This window comes from Orcinus orca, chromosome 7 (genome assembly GCF_937001465.1).
Source record: "Orcinus orca chromosome 7, mOrcOrc1.1, whole genome shotgun sequence".
NCBI lineage: Eukaryota > Metazoa > Chordata > Mammalia > Artiodactyla > Delphinidae > Orcinus > Orcinus orca.
In genome coordinates, this window is record NC_064565.1 from 88617774 (window position 1) to 88634868 (window position 17095).

A 17095-nucleotide genomic window follows, 5' to 3' on the forward strand; every position below is an offset into this window, starting at 1 on the left:
AAAAGGTAACCCTCTTGCACTGTTGGTGGGAATGTAAATTGACACAGCCACTATGGAGAATAGTATGGAGGGTCCTTAAAAAACTAAAAATAGAACTACCATACGACCCAGCAGTCCCACTACTAGGCATATACCCTGAGCAAACCATAATTCAAAAAGAGTCATGTACCACAATGTTCATTGCAGCTCTATTTACAATAGCCAGGACATGGAACCAACCTAAGTGTCCATCAACAGATGAATGGATAAAGAAGATGTGGCACATGTATACAATAGAATATTACTCAGCCATAAAAAGAAACGAAATTGAGTTATTAGTAGTGAGGTGAATGGAGTTAGAGACTCATACTGAGTCGAGTGAAGTAAGTCAGAAAGAGAAAAACAAATACCGTATACTAACACATATATATGGAATCTAAAAAAAAAGGTCATGAAGAACCTCGGGGCAGGACAGGAATAAAGACGCAGACATAGAGACTGGACTTGAGGACATGGGCAGAGGGAAGGGTAAGCTGGGATGAAGTGAGAGTGTGGCATGGACATATATACACTACCAAATGTAAAATAGATAGCTAGTGGGAAGCAACCGCGTAGCACAGGGATATCAGCTCGGGCTTTGAGTCCACCTAGAGGGGTGGGGTAGGGAGGGTGGGAGGGAGATGCAAGAGGGAGGAGATATGTGGATGTATGTATACGTATAGCTGATTCACTTTGTTATACAGCAGAAACTAACACCGTTGTAAAGCAATTATCCTCCAATAAAGATGTTAAAAAAATATATATATTAAAACTCAAAAAAAAAAAGAATTTCCAGACTTATTATATACAGTCTTGTCAGTTGGACTATGTAATAGGAATGTTGGGGACAAAAAAGCTGCACATCCACTTTCATATGAGGCCATTTTTGCTTGTGGACCGAGTAGAAAAGGGAAAGAGGTAATAGGTACTTGCCAACCCCATATCTGTGCAGAAACACATACATATATTTATGCAGCTTGTAGACTACCTCAGAGACTGAATTTCCGAGAAACAAAAAGAGAGTGATAGGTCCAGGGAGACTAGAGATAGATCTGATAGAACATGCCTACCGTCTTGGCTAGGAAGTGTACATTTCTACAAACCTTTCCTAACTAAAGATCTGGGAAAACAGATGTCATTTTCATGAGACTCTGACCTGCAGGACCTGGTGACAGTCCAGCCAGCCAGCCTGAGCCTTCCCCATTCCCTTGGGCTGAAGCCTCAGGTACTAAGCGATGACCCAGGCAAGCCCAGCACAAATCAGCAGACAAGTGCTCTCCCACTTGATGGAGGCTGTTTCTGGGAAGTCTAATTTCTCAGCAGAGACAGAGTATCAGCAGCAAAGCCCTGAGAAGTCAGCCCATTTCCCAAAAGTCTGAGGTGGCATCCAAAGAAATGAAAATGCTGAAATTAAAATGCTGCTACTGAAATTACATGCTTCTACTTCTGCATTTTGAAAGGAGGGAGAGGAGGAGAGGGAAGAAGAGATGTTTGTTCAGTTCTTCAGAGATTTTGGAAATTGAATTGAAAGCTTAAGGGGCTATTCACTCACTCCGACCCTCCAGCCTCCACCACACGAACTGAAGGATCATTTCTGAAGATGCCTCGCCTGTTGATTCACCCTGTCTAGAGGAAGCTCCTCCTGAAGTGGTGGTTTAATGGCAAAGAGCAAGGAGTCATACTCAAGGAGTTCGTCACCTTTCCCAAGATCACAGTCTCATAGCTGGAAGAAGAGTGTTTCAGTCTTTTTCTCTTACTTACCAGGTCTTCTCATCCATAAAATGGACCTACAATAATGACTCCTACACAGGGATTTTATGAGATAATGTGCGTGTGTTGAAACGTGCACGGTCCACGTTAGTTAATCTCTAACTCCTGTAACTTCCATTTTGCTAGACAAACGTGATGGTCTCAAAGTAGTTTCCTCCTTTTTCATTAATGCTAAGGTGTTAGCTTATGTCCTAGGCCTATTTCCTATCATCTCCATTTTTCCCCCACAGATTATCCTCTCTCTCCTATTTCTTCAGTCTTTCTCTCTGCAATGTCTTCCACATCTGAGCATGAAAACATGCTTCCCTCTGTCTCTCCACCCCAAACAAACCTTCCCCTGACCTGTCCTCTCCCCCTGGCTCCTGCTGCCTCCTGTCCCCACTTTTGGGACCTGCCTTCCTGCAGGGAGCCTGTGTTCTGCTCTGGGCATCGCAGTAGCTGAATGGTAAAGACTCCGCCCCTGCAGGCAGGGCCTGTGGTTTTCTAGCAATGCCTATGACTGGTGGGTAAGTCTGTGTGAGTCTGGGATGCTCGTTGTGGCTGCACACTTAGCCACATCCTCCAGTGGTACTTTATCAGTGATATTTACATCTCCACCACTGTGACTCCTTTGTCTTCCCTAGCCCCTCTTATTTGATTTAGAACTGAATTATCTGGGTCATTTGTAGAGACGTGGATGAATCTAGAGACTGTCATACAGAGTGAAGTAAGTCAGAAAGAGAAAAACAAATATCGTATATTAACGCATATATGTGGAATCTAGAAAAATGGTACAGATGAACCGGTTTGCAGGGCAGAAATAGAGACACACATGTAGAGAACCAACGTATGGACACCAAAGGGGGAAACTGGCGGGACGGGGCGGGGCATGGTGGTGGTGGGATGAATTGGGAGATTGGGATTGACATATATACACTAATATGTATAAAATAGCTAATAAGAACCTGCTGTATAAAAAAATAAAATTCAAAAAAAGAAAAGGAACTGAATTAGCAAGTAGAAGGGCATAATTTATTAGCCACCTCAAATCCTCAAAATGGAAAAATGCCAAAATTTAGGCGACAGGTGGGGAAGAGCAGCCTGCAATCTGATCTGCGGTCATAGTTTTATTATAATTCTGGTCAGGGAGCCAGAGAGCCTTTTCTATCCTCCCTCATGTCCTTCCCATGCTCCCATCAATCTGGTATGAGGTCTCAGAAATCCCGTTCAGCTGTGATTCAGGCAGTTGAGAACGATCAGTTGGAGTTAATGTAAGAGATGAAACCTATTTGAGAGCCTGGATCCAATATTCTGATGCCTCCTAAACTGGTAACAGCATCCCTGACCTGCACACTGACCCATATTGTGATGTCTCCTCATTGTACTCAGTACAAAGAGCAAACTTCTCACCATGGCCTGACCAGCCCCGACTGCCTGTCACCTCCCTTGCCCTTCCTCAGTGTTCTTCTTGCTGTGGCCACACTGAGCTCCTTGGTTCCCCCAGCAAGCCATGCACCATAGGCTTTTGCAAATAGTGTATACTTTGCCTGGAAGGGAAGTCCCATTCTTCCCCTTCGCTGCTCTGTCCAATTTTGCTTATCCTCCATGTCATAGCATCTCTTCCCTGAAAGCCTCTCCTGGTAAGTTAGGGGCTTCTTCCTCAGTATTTTTCCAGACTTGAGTTCCCTGGGAACATGGGTACCACTTTCATCTCCCCTGGCTCCCCAGGGTGTAGAACAAAGCCTTCCCTATTGTTGGCCCTGAATCCAAGTTTCTTGGAAGAATGAGTGCATTTTCAAGGTCATTCTAGATTTTCCTACTCTTGTTTGTTCTGCTTTGAAGCCCTCTAAACAATTCCAATTTTTCTAGAAAAGTCCTTTGTAACAATTTGGTATAGCAAAGCTAGGCACATTTCATACAATGAGCAACAGCATGAAAAAGCAGAGTACGTTAGATTCCTGACGTGGATGAGATTTCCCCATGTTTCCAATGTTGATTCTAGCCCCTCAATGAAGAGAATGATGAGGTTTTAGTCACCCCAATTCTAAGCAGCCTATAATACAACAGAAGCTAAATGCTGTGAGAACAAGTTCAGTCTGGAATTTTCCTTAAGATCATGTATAAAAGACTTCATATGTACCGTGGTGTTAATGGATATCTCTGGATGGATTTTTAGACAAATCCTAGATTTGTCCAGAACTTGCCTTGGGCCATAGCCTCTGTATTCTTGCACCTTACTCTTACTACTGGGCTTTTGTAACATCCCAGTTACAGCTTTTTTAAAAAAATAAATTTATTTATTTATTTATTTATGGCTGCGTTGGGGCTTCATTGCTGCGCACGGGCTTTTCTCTAGTTGCAGTGAGCAGGGGCTACTCTTCATTGCGATCTGCGGGCTTCTCATTGCGGTGGCTTCTCTTGTTGAGGAGCACAGGTTCTAGGTGCACGGGCTTCAGTAGTTGTGGCACGTGGGCTCAGTGGTTGTGGCCTGTGGGCTCAGTAGTTGTGCTGTGGGCTTAGTTGCTCCACGGCACGTGGGATCTTCCCGGACCAGGGCTTGAACCCGTGTCCCCTGCATTGGCAGGTGGATATTAACCACTGCACCACCAGGAAAGTCCAAAGGTTTTTTTTTTTTTTTTCTCCTCAACTTCCTTTTTTCCCCTCCAATATTTCTAGAAGAAAACACAAAATCTTCAGTCTTATTGCCTGTACACACAGGAGGTTAGCATATGTTTTCAGTGTGTGTGTGTGTGTGTGTGTGTGCGTGTATTAAGATATGGAAGTACATAAAGAAAGAAGAGTACTGCTTTTTTCCAAAACTTAAAGGAAAAATTAAGGCTTAAAAATTTGGGATGCTTCTAACTTTGTACTATATCTGGCATATAGCAAATGCTTAAAAAATTTTAGGTACAATTCTATTTATAATTATTAATATTACTCTTAGTAGGCATAGGATCCAGTACTTGAAAGCAGGTTGTCTTTATAATAAAGCAAGTGTGGGGAATATACTCTCCTGGCCCTACATTCTCCATAGGAAGTGGAGATTGTATATATTATCTGGAGTTCACCCAAGCTACTTTTGGGACAAACAGGATCATGTGTTCTGAACAGAGGTCAACAGCTGTTACTCCTCTGTGGCATTCCAGAGATGAGGACAGATGTATTCAGATTGACCTTCCTTATTCAATGAGTGTGGGAATGGTTGGAAAGGGTAGGGGGGAGGAAAATACAAGAAGGGGGAGGGTGGGAAGGTTCCCATGGGCGCCCAGTAACACGAGAGACCATTGAAAGCAATGTTGAAGTTAACAGTCCTATTTCCTGTAGGTTCCGTGCTAAAAAACATGTGAGGGGACAAAGCCCCTTACATTTTTTCCAAAAGGAGGAAAGCCAGGCATGATGGTTTTCCCAAGACCTGGACAAGATTGTACTTCCTGAAGAGGTCAGAGGTTGCCTCCTTACCATTCCACCGATTGCAAAGCCGGGTTATAGAGGAGGGTCAAATCAGGTTCAAGACAAGCTGTGGAGTGAAATACATTCCTTACCTTGCCCTCCCAACCTCAGTCATGTTTAATTAACATTCCTCTTTCTAGAAAATATCCAAAATGTCCCAGCGGCTTTAAAAACTCAGCCAGCTCAGGGCCCTTGGTACCTTTGTTTAATGCCGACAGTAAGGCAGGGGGTGGTCTTCTCTGAGACTGAAGGAACGTGGCTCCATGAGACCATTAGATTTCCAGAATAATAGGACTGGAGAGCAGCACAGTAGACTTCTTTGATGACAACATCTTTGGGTCCTAAGACTGTCCCTTGTCACACTGTCCTAACGGTTTTGCCCAAGTCTGATTGGCAATAGTCTCTCTCAATCTTTAACGACAGTGATCGAGGTTTTCTGTATTTACCACTCCCCTTCTGCTTATTTTCAGATTACCAAGTGGATGAACTTGTTGTCATAGAACCGTCCTAAAGCTCAGATCAGCATTGTCCGGGCTCGTGCTGTATCCTTGCTGACAGCACACAAATTCCTGGTCTCGTCAGGATTCATTCCTCTAGGATGATGTCAGGCATACACAAAATGTGTTTTTTCCTCTTGACTGGGTCTCCATGAATATAGGGTCAGCAGGAGAGTATGAGAATCCCGTACTCTTGACTGAGGAAGACTTTGCAAGTCCTATGGAATTCTTGCTGAATTTTTATGAAGTTGGTGCTGAATCATAGATGTGTCTCTCAAGAGGATACATGCCTCTTTAGAAACAATGCTCCTACCCACCGCGCTATCAGTCACAGATTCGAGCTGTTGGTTGATTTGATTGGGATGGTGTCTACTTCTCCCATGACGTTCGACTCTAGTTTAAATCCTTGCTTTGCTACTTACTGCGTGATTGTGGGTAGATTACTCAACCTCTCTAAGCTTCTGTTTCCTTACCTATGAAATGGAGATATTAATAGTAGCAACCTCTTACGGTTGTTGTGGAGATTGAAGGAGATAATGCATGCCTGATGCTTAGCACATACCTGCTAGCTGGCAGCCCCCCAGGAAATGTTAGCAACTGCTTTTACCATATGGAGAGACAGGGCTGCCTCTGTTAGTGGTCAAAAGATTTTTAGGTAATTGTTTTAAGCTACTTTTCACCATGCTTTTTCATGTAATCCTTGGTAAAGCCTCCCAGATTGTTCCTGCAAATATATCTTTCTGTAATATTTCTTTACTTGGTGGGATTAGTCAATCAGTACAGCCGTTATTTCTTGTTTTTTGCTTTTTTTAGTGGTAGCCTAATTTTTTTCAGGCTTTGGTCCTGCTGGCTTGTGATCATATGCATGACTTTTTAGACTTCATTTTTGTCTATTTTTCGAATAAGATTTTCATACAAACACCTGGGGTAGAATCAAAGCTCAAAGGGAGAATCTAAGGCCTCATTATTTTCCCACAATCGCCATGTGAGCATTTGAACCTCTGTGAGACAGAGGTTTGGGAAAACTTAGAAACTAAAATGAAAGGCAAGCTTCTAGCTGGAATTTAGATCAAAGAAGATATTATCCTGGTAGGCTTGCTCTATATGAGTTAGAGATTGCCAGGGCTTTCCCACTGACTAGCTTGGCCACTCTGATTCTTGAAGACTCTTCAGTGATACTTTGTAGCTTATACTGGTTTGTGTAATTACTAAAGGATTGTCCGGCAAGGAGGAATACAGGGCTAATTTCTAAAATGATTCTGATGGCACTCTTGCTATGAAGTAAAATCAATCCACAGAAATAGATGGAACACATATTCAATGGTCTATTTTGGTTGATCCAACAAACATTTATTCAGCCCCTTATAGTAAGAATGACGTGGAGATTAATTAAATCTTATTGGGGAGATTCACACATTGTGTGACATGTGAGCAACTTATTGAGTGAGGCATTTTGATCCCCATTTTACACACGAGGAGTTGATATTATGACTTTCTAAGATCATATGGCTACAAGGTGACCCAACTGGGATTTGACTCCTAAGCCCATGGGACTTCATGTCCTGTGCTTTTAGCCACTGGAATTCCCAAATGTGTGATTTTTCACCCCACATCAGCTGGCTGTCCTACAATTCAATTCAGTTCTGACACTATTTACCTGGAGTTAGTGTCAGATCCCACAGGTTAAGGGCTCAGTCCCATAAGACCGGCCCCATTTCAGAAGCCAACTGCACGTCCCAGGTTATCACTTGTATTTCTGACCAACTGGCTACAAGTTGGGTTCCCACAACCCCCTCCTCAGGTTCACTAATTTGCTAGAGTGGCTCACAGAATTCAGGAAAACACTTAGACTTACCAGTTTATTACGCAATAAAGGAAATGATAAATGAACAGCCGGATGAAGAGGTATGTAGGGTGAGTTCTAGATTCCAAGTGCAGTAGCTTCTGTCCCTGTGAAATTGGGGTGCACTACCCTCCCAGCTTGTGATGTGTTCACCAACCCAGAAACTCCCTAAAGCCTGTAGTTCAGGGATTTTTATGAAGTTTTCGTCACTTAGGCATGATTAATTTTTAACTCAATCTCCCTCCCTTCTCTCCTCCCCAGAGAATAGGGGGTGAAGCTAAAAGTTCCAAGCTTCTAATCATGGCTTGATCTTTTTGTGGCCAGCTCCCATCCTAAAGCTCTCCAGGAGCCCACCAAGAGTCCCTTCGTTAGGACAAAAAAAAAAATATTCCTGTCACACAGGAAATTCCAAGGGATTTAGGAGCTCTGTGTCAGGAACTGGGGTCAAAACCCAACTATTAAAACAAAAGATAATCCTAGCATCTTTATTGATTAGGGAATTTCACAGGTTTTAGGAGCTTTTGCTAGGAGCCAAGGATGAAGACCAAAATACATATTTCTTAATATGTCACAAAAAAGAGTCTTTTTCTTTTTCTTTCTCTTTTTTAAGGCTCTTACCCCTAGGCTTAATTTCTATTATGTTTCAAACAGCCTATAGAATTTGGTCATGTGTATTACATTTTTCTTTGACGAGCCATGTATTATAGGTGGGACTTCAGTATACATGTTGATTTATTAAGGTCATTTGTTTCATCACAGAGCATCTGTCCTTGAATTTCAAGAGCACGTGTGGATTTAAGGAATCTGGAATTTCTCCAGAAAAATACAGGTGGGTTTTTATGAAACACAGTTTGATTAAGTCTGCCCAGTGCCCTCTTGGGCCACTACCCCATTTCCTCTCCACCCTCTGGTCACTCAGGCTCTAATAAGACATAGTGTTAAATGACTTGTACCAGAAAGGTAATGTACATTCCCTATTCTTTTGTCCTGAAGGAATTTACAATCCTGGAGAGGGTTGAGAGTAGAGAGGCAGTCAAGTGCTGTGATTATGGCTTGGTAGTTCAAGTTAGAAAGGTGTACATTCTAATCCTGGCTCCACTGCTTCCTGAGACTTCTTAACCTTCTCTCGGGATCAGTCTTCTTATCTGTAAAATGGGGATAATAATAGCATGTTTCTCACAGGTTGTGTGTGTATTCAATGAGATCAGGCATGTAAAGTGTTTGGTTCATAACTGTTATTATTATGGGAAATGTAGGAGGGTCTCAGTACTCCATGCATTGATGGATTTAAGGTCCTTTATTTCATCTCTATCATTTCTACTTCTTAGTATAAGTGAATGCCATTGAATTTCAAGAGCAAATGTGAAAGGACTCTAATGAAATGATTTGTTTCTTTAGTGTGTTAAAAAAAGGAAGGTGGGCTTCCCTGGTGGCGCAGTGGTTGAGAGTCTGCCTGCCAATGCAGGGGACACGGGTTTGTGCCCCGGTCCGGGAAGATCCCACATGCCGCGGAGCAGCTAGGCCCATGAGCCATGGCCGCTGAGCCTGCGCTCCACAATGGGAGAGGCCACAACAGTGAAAGGCCCGCGTACTGCAAAAAAAAAAAAAAAAAAAGGAAGGCAAATGCCAAAGTTTGTGTTTCTTTTTATTCTAAGGAGTGAAAACCAAATACGGTTAGTCAATTAATAAAATCAAGTATACTTAATTATTGTTTGTGGGTTTGTGTAAATCAACTAACCTCTCTGGTCTTCAGCATCCTCCTTTGCAAAATAGAGGAGGTGGACCAGATAATTGCACTCCTTCTTTCCAGCTAATGTTGATTCAATTAAGCATTACCATATACGTATTATTAACTACATGCTACATGCTTGAAGCATATTTCTTTTATATGCTTCACAGCAGCTATTAATTTGCTCCTTAACTTTTTGTTATCAATCAGAGGAAATCTGGGGGAGTCTTTGTTTCTACTGTACATATTCTTCATCTCTGTGATGAATTTCAGAGCCTCTTGTTCTAGATCTGGGTGGTCTGGGGACTCCTGAATAAGGGTAACCTTTTAGAGAAGGGCATACTTCTTTCTATAAATTGTCCTTAGAAAGACATCAGGCCCTGGGTAAGATATAACTTCCCCTATATCTTAGAGAGTCAGAGCTAGGAATACTGGGTCAAATTCTAGAAGTGAATCTTCTCTCAGACTGGAGACATAACTTTATCATTTACCTTTAGTTCAGAAGTGTAAGTGAGCCATAACCAAGGACAAATTGCTCCAAAGGGCAGAAAGATATACTGGTATGGGTGGGGGTCACAAAGACTGTGTTTGTGAGAACATTGAAATATGGACAAAGAGGGTCTATTAGGAGGGAAATACTTTTGATCTGTCATTTATCAGACAAAGAGGGAGGGGCACGAAGCCTTCTTTCACTTCAGCTAAATCATGAGAGATGGTCAATGTGGCATTTGAAAATAGCAAAAATTTGGTGACAATACCAGGGGATTGTTAGATAACTTATGAGGTGATTATATGATGAAATATTATGCATCAATGTCAAATGATGTTTATAAAGAATACTTACAGGTCATGGAAAAATATTCAAGATAAAACAGATAATAGTATAGATCTGTTGAAAATGATAAGTAAAACCTCATATTAAATACGTAAAAATCTTAATAGGAAAACACATGGAAGGTGAGGTGAGTTTTGTTTCACTGATTATTTTTGACATTTAAAAAAGTAAAATGTATCTTTTTTCTAAATTTTCTATATGTAATATGTCCTACTTTTATAGTCAGAATAAAAATCAATACAAATTGTGTTTTTTTTAAAAAACCACATACACAAACCCCAAACTAGGGTAGTCATATAAAGCTTAGGGTTTTCAGGAAAGCAGAAAAATGTTACTGGAAAGTTTTTGAGAAAGCCATCGAGTACAGGATCCTGACCCAGGTGCCAGAAGAGGAAAGTGGAGCTGGCCACGCCAGGGGGATGACCCTAAATGCGGAAGTCTTGGCCAGAGGGCAAGGGCACCAGCCTTGGGGAGGCTGCTACGGAGCCTCCTTTCATGCCTGTCACTTAGCCTGAATGATTCCTTGAGGGACATGGAGACCATGAGGTACCAATGGGCTTTTGGTTACCTTACTGTCCTCCTAAGGAAATGTGATACTTTTTTTTTTTTTTTTTTCGGTACGCGGGCCTCTCACTGTTGTGGCCTCTCCCGTTGCGGAGCACAGGCTCTGGACGCGCAGGCTCAGCGGCCATGGCTCACGGGCCCAGCTGCTCTGCGGCATGTGGGATCCTCCCGGACCGGGGCACGAACCCGTGTCCCCTGCATCGGCAGGCGGACTCTCAACCACTGCGCCACCAGGGAGGCCTGATACTTTTGACTCTCCCTTTGCTTAGGGGACCTCCTCCAGATAGTCAGTAGGTGGGGTGCTTGCAAATGTGTTTCTCAAAGTTCCTAGAAGTGAGACGGGAAAGGCTTGGCATAAACTAAGCAGTGTGTGTGCTAAATGCTCCATGGGGCCGCTTACATCCAACAGAGACGTTCAATTTCTAATATTCATAACTGCTTTCAACACTGATAACAAATATTTCTCAAATCCTCAATATAATTCTTATTGGTGCCTTTTGGACACAGTCTATCTCCATCCTGTGAAACTCTCTCCCCTTTTAGAACACCTTGTTTTTCTACCCTTACATTCCTGCTGGATTTCAAGCACCCATTTTTCACAGCTCTGACACCCGTCCACAGAGAATGATTTCCATGAGTCCATTATAGAGTGACTGACATTGTCTTTCAGTGACAAGAAAACACTTGCCTTTAAAAGAAGAGGAAAAGTCAAAAGTCATCAAAACAATGTGATATCCTGTGTGAAATGTTGCAGTCACAAAAGTTTGAGGTTTGAGTCCCTTGATCATGTGCCCCGAGGGAAGTAAGTGGTTTGAGTCCCTTAATCATGTGCCCTGAGAGAAGTAAGTCAGTGGTGGTGGCTGCGGATGACGAGTCAGGTTGCTCAGGTGCGTCTCCAGCTCACCTCACACTTGGGCTTCTCAGGGAGGAGGGGCGGAAGCCCTGGCCCACCGTTAGCACGATGATCCTCAGCCTGCTCCTGGCTCTCAACTTCTTCCCCTCAATTCAAGTAGCAGGTAAACAATTTTGATTTCTTTTCTCCCCCAACGTTTTTATTTGAGGTCTTCGGTTCATTTTCAAATTTCAAAGAACTCATGAATTTGGGCATTTGAAGTGTAGTTTTTGCTATGAATGGCAACCTGTTATTTAGAAACTCACTGATTCTCAGACTATGGCCAGCAAAATATTTTAATGAACTGCCTTTGGAATTAAATCAGATTTATTTAGCTATCAGTTGAAAGTGTCCCAAGAATTGTTAGCTTTTGTCTATACATATATATTTTGAAATGTAAGAAAATTGCTGTAAGCAGGTTGGTTCTGAAAGCTCTGGACTTGGATTGCCTGGATTCACAGTACAGATCCATGTCTTGCTAGCTAAGCTTAGGCTAGTATTTAAACTCTCTAAGCCTCAGTTTCCTTGCCTGTAAAATGGAGATGATAATAACCTCATCTCAAGGTCATTGTGAGGATAAAAGGAAACAATCCATGTGAAATGTTTAGCACAGTCAGTGCTTGGCTAGCAAGATAAAGGTTGCTTGTAATTACCATGTCTACCTGAACTGAATGAGTGCCAGAATGAATTCTGGAGTTGTCACAGAAGCTGGTACAATACAGATGCTAATAAATTAGTTTTTTTTTTTTTAACAGCTGGCTGAAATCTGTTTTCTTAGTTGAAATTCTTTTACGTTTCCAGTGGTGATGGGGAGAGACTAAAAAACTTGACACTATCACAGTTAACTGCATTTCAGATGAGGAGATGGGAGTAGAAATGTTAATTTGGCTAAGGATATACATATAGGAGTTATTGGAACCAGGGTCTGAACTACTTTAGTCTGACTCTAGAGCCTGTGCTTCTCCGCCTAACATGATGTGCTTTATAATTTCTTAGCTCCAGATATGTCCAAGGTTAAATCATCTTTGGAAAATGACAGTTCCAAACAGAAAGAGTTTGTTGCGTATGTGGGCTGGAGTCAGATGTTTGTTCAACTCGTTCTCAGAGTTAGAAAAGGGTCCCACTTGGCTCAAAAATTGGACTGATAGGGGTTAATCAGCATATTGAAATAAGGATAGTTATTTTCCCCTTGAAGATACATTGAAAGGCCAGTATCTTCCATTTTCTTTCTCACTTATTTTGGTAATGTGGGGACTGCATGATTTTTTGTTGTTCTTAACTATCATGTACATGATCTCCAAAGAATATAATGACCCAACCTGCACAAGTACGCTAGCTACATATATACCCATCCATTTTGTTGTCTGAGGTGCCAGTAAGCACGTTTACAAATTGTGTGTATTTATAAAAGGTGTTGATATAATAAAAGACATGAACAGGTGATGAGACAGGTTACGCTCCAGTATCTGGAACCCAGTATTGAGAGTTACCAAGTATATTTTAAAAGAATCTTCAACATCGATTTAAAAAAACTTTGTTTTTAAGGGATCTCTAAAATTTATTTTTAAAGAGTATTTAAAATTTCTTAATTTATTAGGCAGTAAAGAATGGGCAGAAATGAGAGAGAAGCCTCACTCTGACAGAAAACTTTAAAATTGATAATTGTACACAAAATACTTTCCTCTGTGGAAAGCCATCCATCATCATTTCATTCGCTCTCCTTTGAAGATATTTTTTGTAAGACTCAAAGCTTTATATTCTTCCTTTAGAAGATATATTAAAAGGGGGATAGCTAGAAAAGCAGTGAAGAGATCACACACATGGAAACTGTTTTTGACTTTGAGGTGCTTCTACTTTTCAAATGCCAACTCACCCCCATAAAAACTTTTAAGATTTGATGCTGAGTGGCCATCTAATGAAGTAGGAAAGGGGTAGAGAAGGCCCTTTCAAAATGTCGCTTCCAGTAAGAAAACTTATGAGAAAAAATAATTACAACATACAAAAATGTCTAATGATCCATTCTAATCAGTGGTGCAAAATCGTCCATGTGCTTTTTGTTTCTGTCTTCACCCTCCACGAAGAAGTTACAGTTAAGGACATTTGCTGGTCACAGTGTACTTGTCCTCCCTAGGATTGTGAGAGACTACTTCTATGTCTGTGTTGAGATATGTGTGTGTATGTGTTTGTGTGTGTGTGTGTGTGTGTGTGTGTGTGTGTGTGTGTATGAAGAACAGTTTTTCCCCCGACTAATTTAATAAGTCTAACTCATTGCCTCACAGCATAGCTTAAAATACTTATTCTATGAAGTATTTTAAACCTAACCCAATGCTTCATGATTAATAACACTATAGAAAGATCTTTATGGCTAAATTAAAGAAATATGACTTAGGAAGCATGAGAAAACCTTAACTTACAGTTTCTTTACTAACATGACATGTTTTCTACCAGATAATTGTGCAATTGAGATCCACAATAGAGGATTTTGTTGGATTTTGGAATATGAATCCAGCATAGAACTGCAGCCCTTGAAAGGGAATCAATTCGTGGTTGATGATAGAAGCGTGCCAATAATATATAGCATTGTTCATAGGTTTTTCAGCCAATATTGGTTATTTTTCAGCAAGCTAATCATCCATGATAAAGGCAAAAATCAGGACAACACATTTTTTTTTTCCACGAGAGCATTTCTTTTCATTTCTTCCCAAACCTTAGCAAAGAAACTGTCAAAAACGGCCAATTCGAACACAACTGGTTTCTGCAGTGCTTCTGCATTTCCCCCAGCACTTCTTTTTCTGAGAGAGGCACAGACGGCAGGAAAATGATTGGCATTTAATAAAAAAACATCAGCAAAGCAAGGTAATTAAAGACCTTATTTTTAGTTCAGCAAATGACCCCTCTGAGGTAGTTGTACACAAAAAGAATCATTTACTTCTCTCAGGAAAGTGTTGCTCCAAGGCGGGGCTTGGGAAGGGAAGGTAAAAAGATGGACATAGAAAATGCAATGTAACCAGCAGCTTGCTGTGTCTACATGACACCCCATGCACAGTAGCCAGTTCTTCTGACTGTTAAAAAATTGACTGGGTGTTTTGTCAGTTCCAGTAAATTTGATGGACATTTCAAGAGTGTAGCCATTGCTTAAGAATTGGTTTTATTCTGCTTTCACACCCTAAGATACTTTTTTTTTTTTTAAAAAGGCAACCATCCAGAAAGAACTTTTACAGCAAGGAATGTAAAATTAATACCAATATATCAGTACCAGGAAATAGAATGAGTCATTTTCACAGATAGATCAGAAAAAGAAATGAATCTGTGATCGTTACTCTGAATCTCTCACATTCAACCCTTTACTATGGGGGGTGGGGGAGGATCTCGCTGCCTTTCCTTTAAACATAAACCTTCCTCCTTTTTAATATCCTTACTCTGTTTTCATGAGTATCAAAATGCCATGTGACTACCATTCACCTTTTATCATGGGTGGCTATCTTCCTCCAAGTACTGCCTGCATGGAGTGTGTTGACATTTACAAAATGAAAATTATGCCACCAACATGGCAGAAGAAAATTCCGTTTGTGGTTTATCATCTCTAAAACAATAGCTCTTTATTAATGCATATAGGCATTGATAAGGATACACGGTTCATTGCAGACTTTCTTGTCTGAAAATTAGAGGGCAGGCCCTCCTTCAGAGCACAGTTATTTATCCTTTTTCCTTTTCATCTTGGTTAAAGTTTTGTTTGCCTTTTTCTTCAAGACATTTCTTATTTATAAAACTTCACAGAGGCTGGGACTTTTCTTCCCAGTAGATAGTTTAGCTGAACTTCAGGGAAAAAAATGATATCTGGGTGGCTTTGTGACAGACTGAAGGGGTCTCTGGTTTTCTAAGACTTGTTGAGGAATCTATGTCTCTTTTATGTTCATTTCTTTGACCCTTTTTGGTCAATGACATGATGTTGTCATCCAAAAATGTACCCAGAACTTTCGGTCTGAGAATGGTTGCATGAGAATTGGTCCCAGAAGCTGGAGGGAATGTAACCCAAGCACCTACACCTAAAGTAGGTGTCTAATTTCTTGCTTATTACTCTCATTTTAATGACTCTCAACACTAGAAGAGAGGTGTCCTGGATGGGTTCGAGGGCTACTCAGCCCCTTATTAGAGGATGTGAAAAAGAGAGTTTAGACTTCTTGGGCCTTAGGATTTCAATGCTGATTTCATAGGCATCTATGAAATGTGTGTGACCATTCAGGTTATGTGAGTTTATATTTTCATTCTTGGAAGACGAATGCATGGTGGTGGTGAATTTCTGACTTAACTCTGAGCTGCAGCTTTATCTCTGCATCACCATTACCATCATCTTTTTCATTTGTCATCATCTTTATTATCTTGGGGACTCTGGTTGCCAAGGTAACCAGGTTAATGGTTCCTGATGGTGTCATAAGAGTCACCCACTCACCGTTCACTCTGACCTCTAATCTAATTGTGAGCCCCTTTCTGCAGTATCTGAGTCACCTCTCCGGCTCACAATCCACCACTTAATGTGTTGATTATAACAGTAACTCCTAGTCATTACCCACTCTCTCACACACAAGAATCTAAATTAGTGACATGTCTTACATTTTTAACAATGACATGGATTCCCGTGTTAAGGACTTAGGTGGGTGTTTCATTTTTTTAAACTTGAGAAGATAAAGGGCTGTGCTTTTCATTTCTTAGGGATACTTGACATGTGATAAAATGTCAGCACATCACTGTGGCTGTATTTGCAGCTTCCATGTGACCTGACGACTTGTGTTGAAATTCAACAGTACTAATAATAAGGGTACATAATTTAAGACCAGCTTCAGCAATGTTGAGTCCAGGAGGGTTCCATTTCCAATTCACAGACTCTATCCCATAGGAGGTGGATGAGAATGGGCACATAGGAGGAGGAGGAGAATGTTTCCTCCCACCATGAGGCTCCTGTGGGGACTAAAGCAGGGTGTTAGTAAGTTACTGTTCTCTAAAGTTCCTGCTCCTTCTTATGCTTTGGGAAGACAGATCTTCTTTCATGTGCTCATTCCATAGGTATTTATTAACATCTTCTACGTGCTCTTTTAGGTTCTGTGACTGGTACAAAAACCCAATTTGAGCTACAATGAAGTTAAAAATGAGAACTATGAAACCTTTCCAGAATTTTTTTTTCTCTTTCAGTTTAGGACCACTGTGAATGATTTCCTATCCATGCTAATTTATTTCATGGAAAACAATGATAAGCCAAAGCATCCACAGAACTGTTAAATTCAACCACAGACAGTTTTTAGAGATGGGAGGGAACTTAGACATCTCTTGATTTATAGAAAAGGAAGTTGTGTTGATGGTTCCTCGAAGATGCTAATAGAAAGATGACATTGCAATGTTTCCTGACATCTTGGGATGCTTTTAGGCTGGACCCATTTTACTTATCCAATCTATCTCCTTTTATACCCCAATACAAGATCCTTAACCTAAATACTGAGGGTTTCTTCAATGTCTCACACACCTG

General features: G+C 41.1%; 1 protein-coding gene across 1 annotated transcript in view; it reads left to right on the top strand.

The window, feature by feature from the left end:
- Positions 1–11497: 11497 nt before the first annotated feature.
- Positions 11498–17095, top strand: part of CD28 (CD28 molecule) — a 35309-nt gene continuing 29711 nt past the window's right edge. The window contains exon 1 of the mRNA XM_004262826.3: positions 11498–11701. Coding sequence (XP_004262874.1) covers positions 11512–11701 — 190 coding nt within the window. The 5' untranslated portion in view covers positions 11498–11511. The remainder of the gene's footprint in view (positions 11702–17095) is intronic.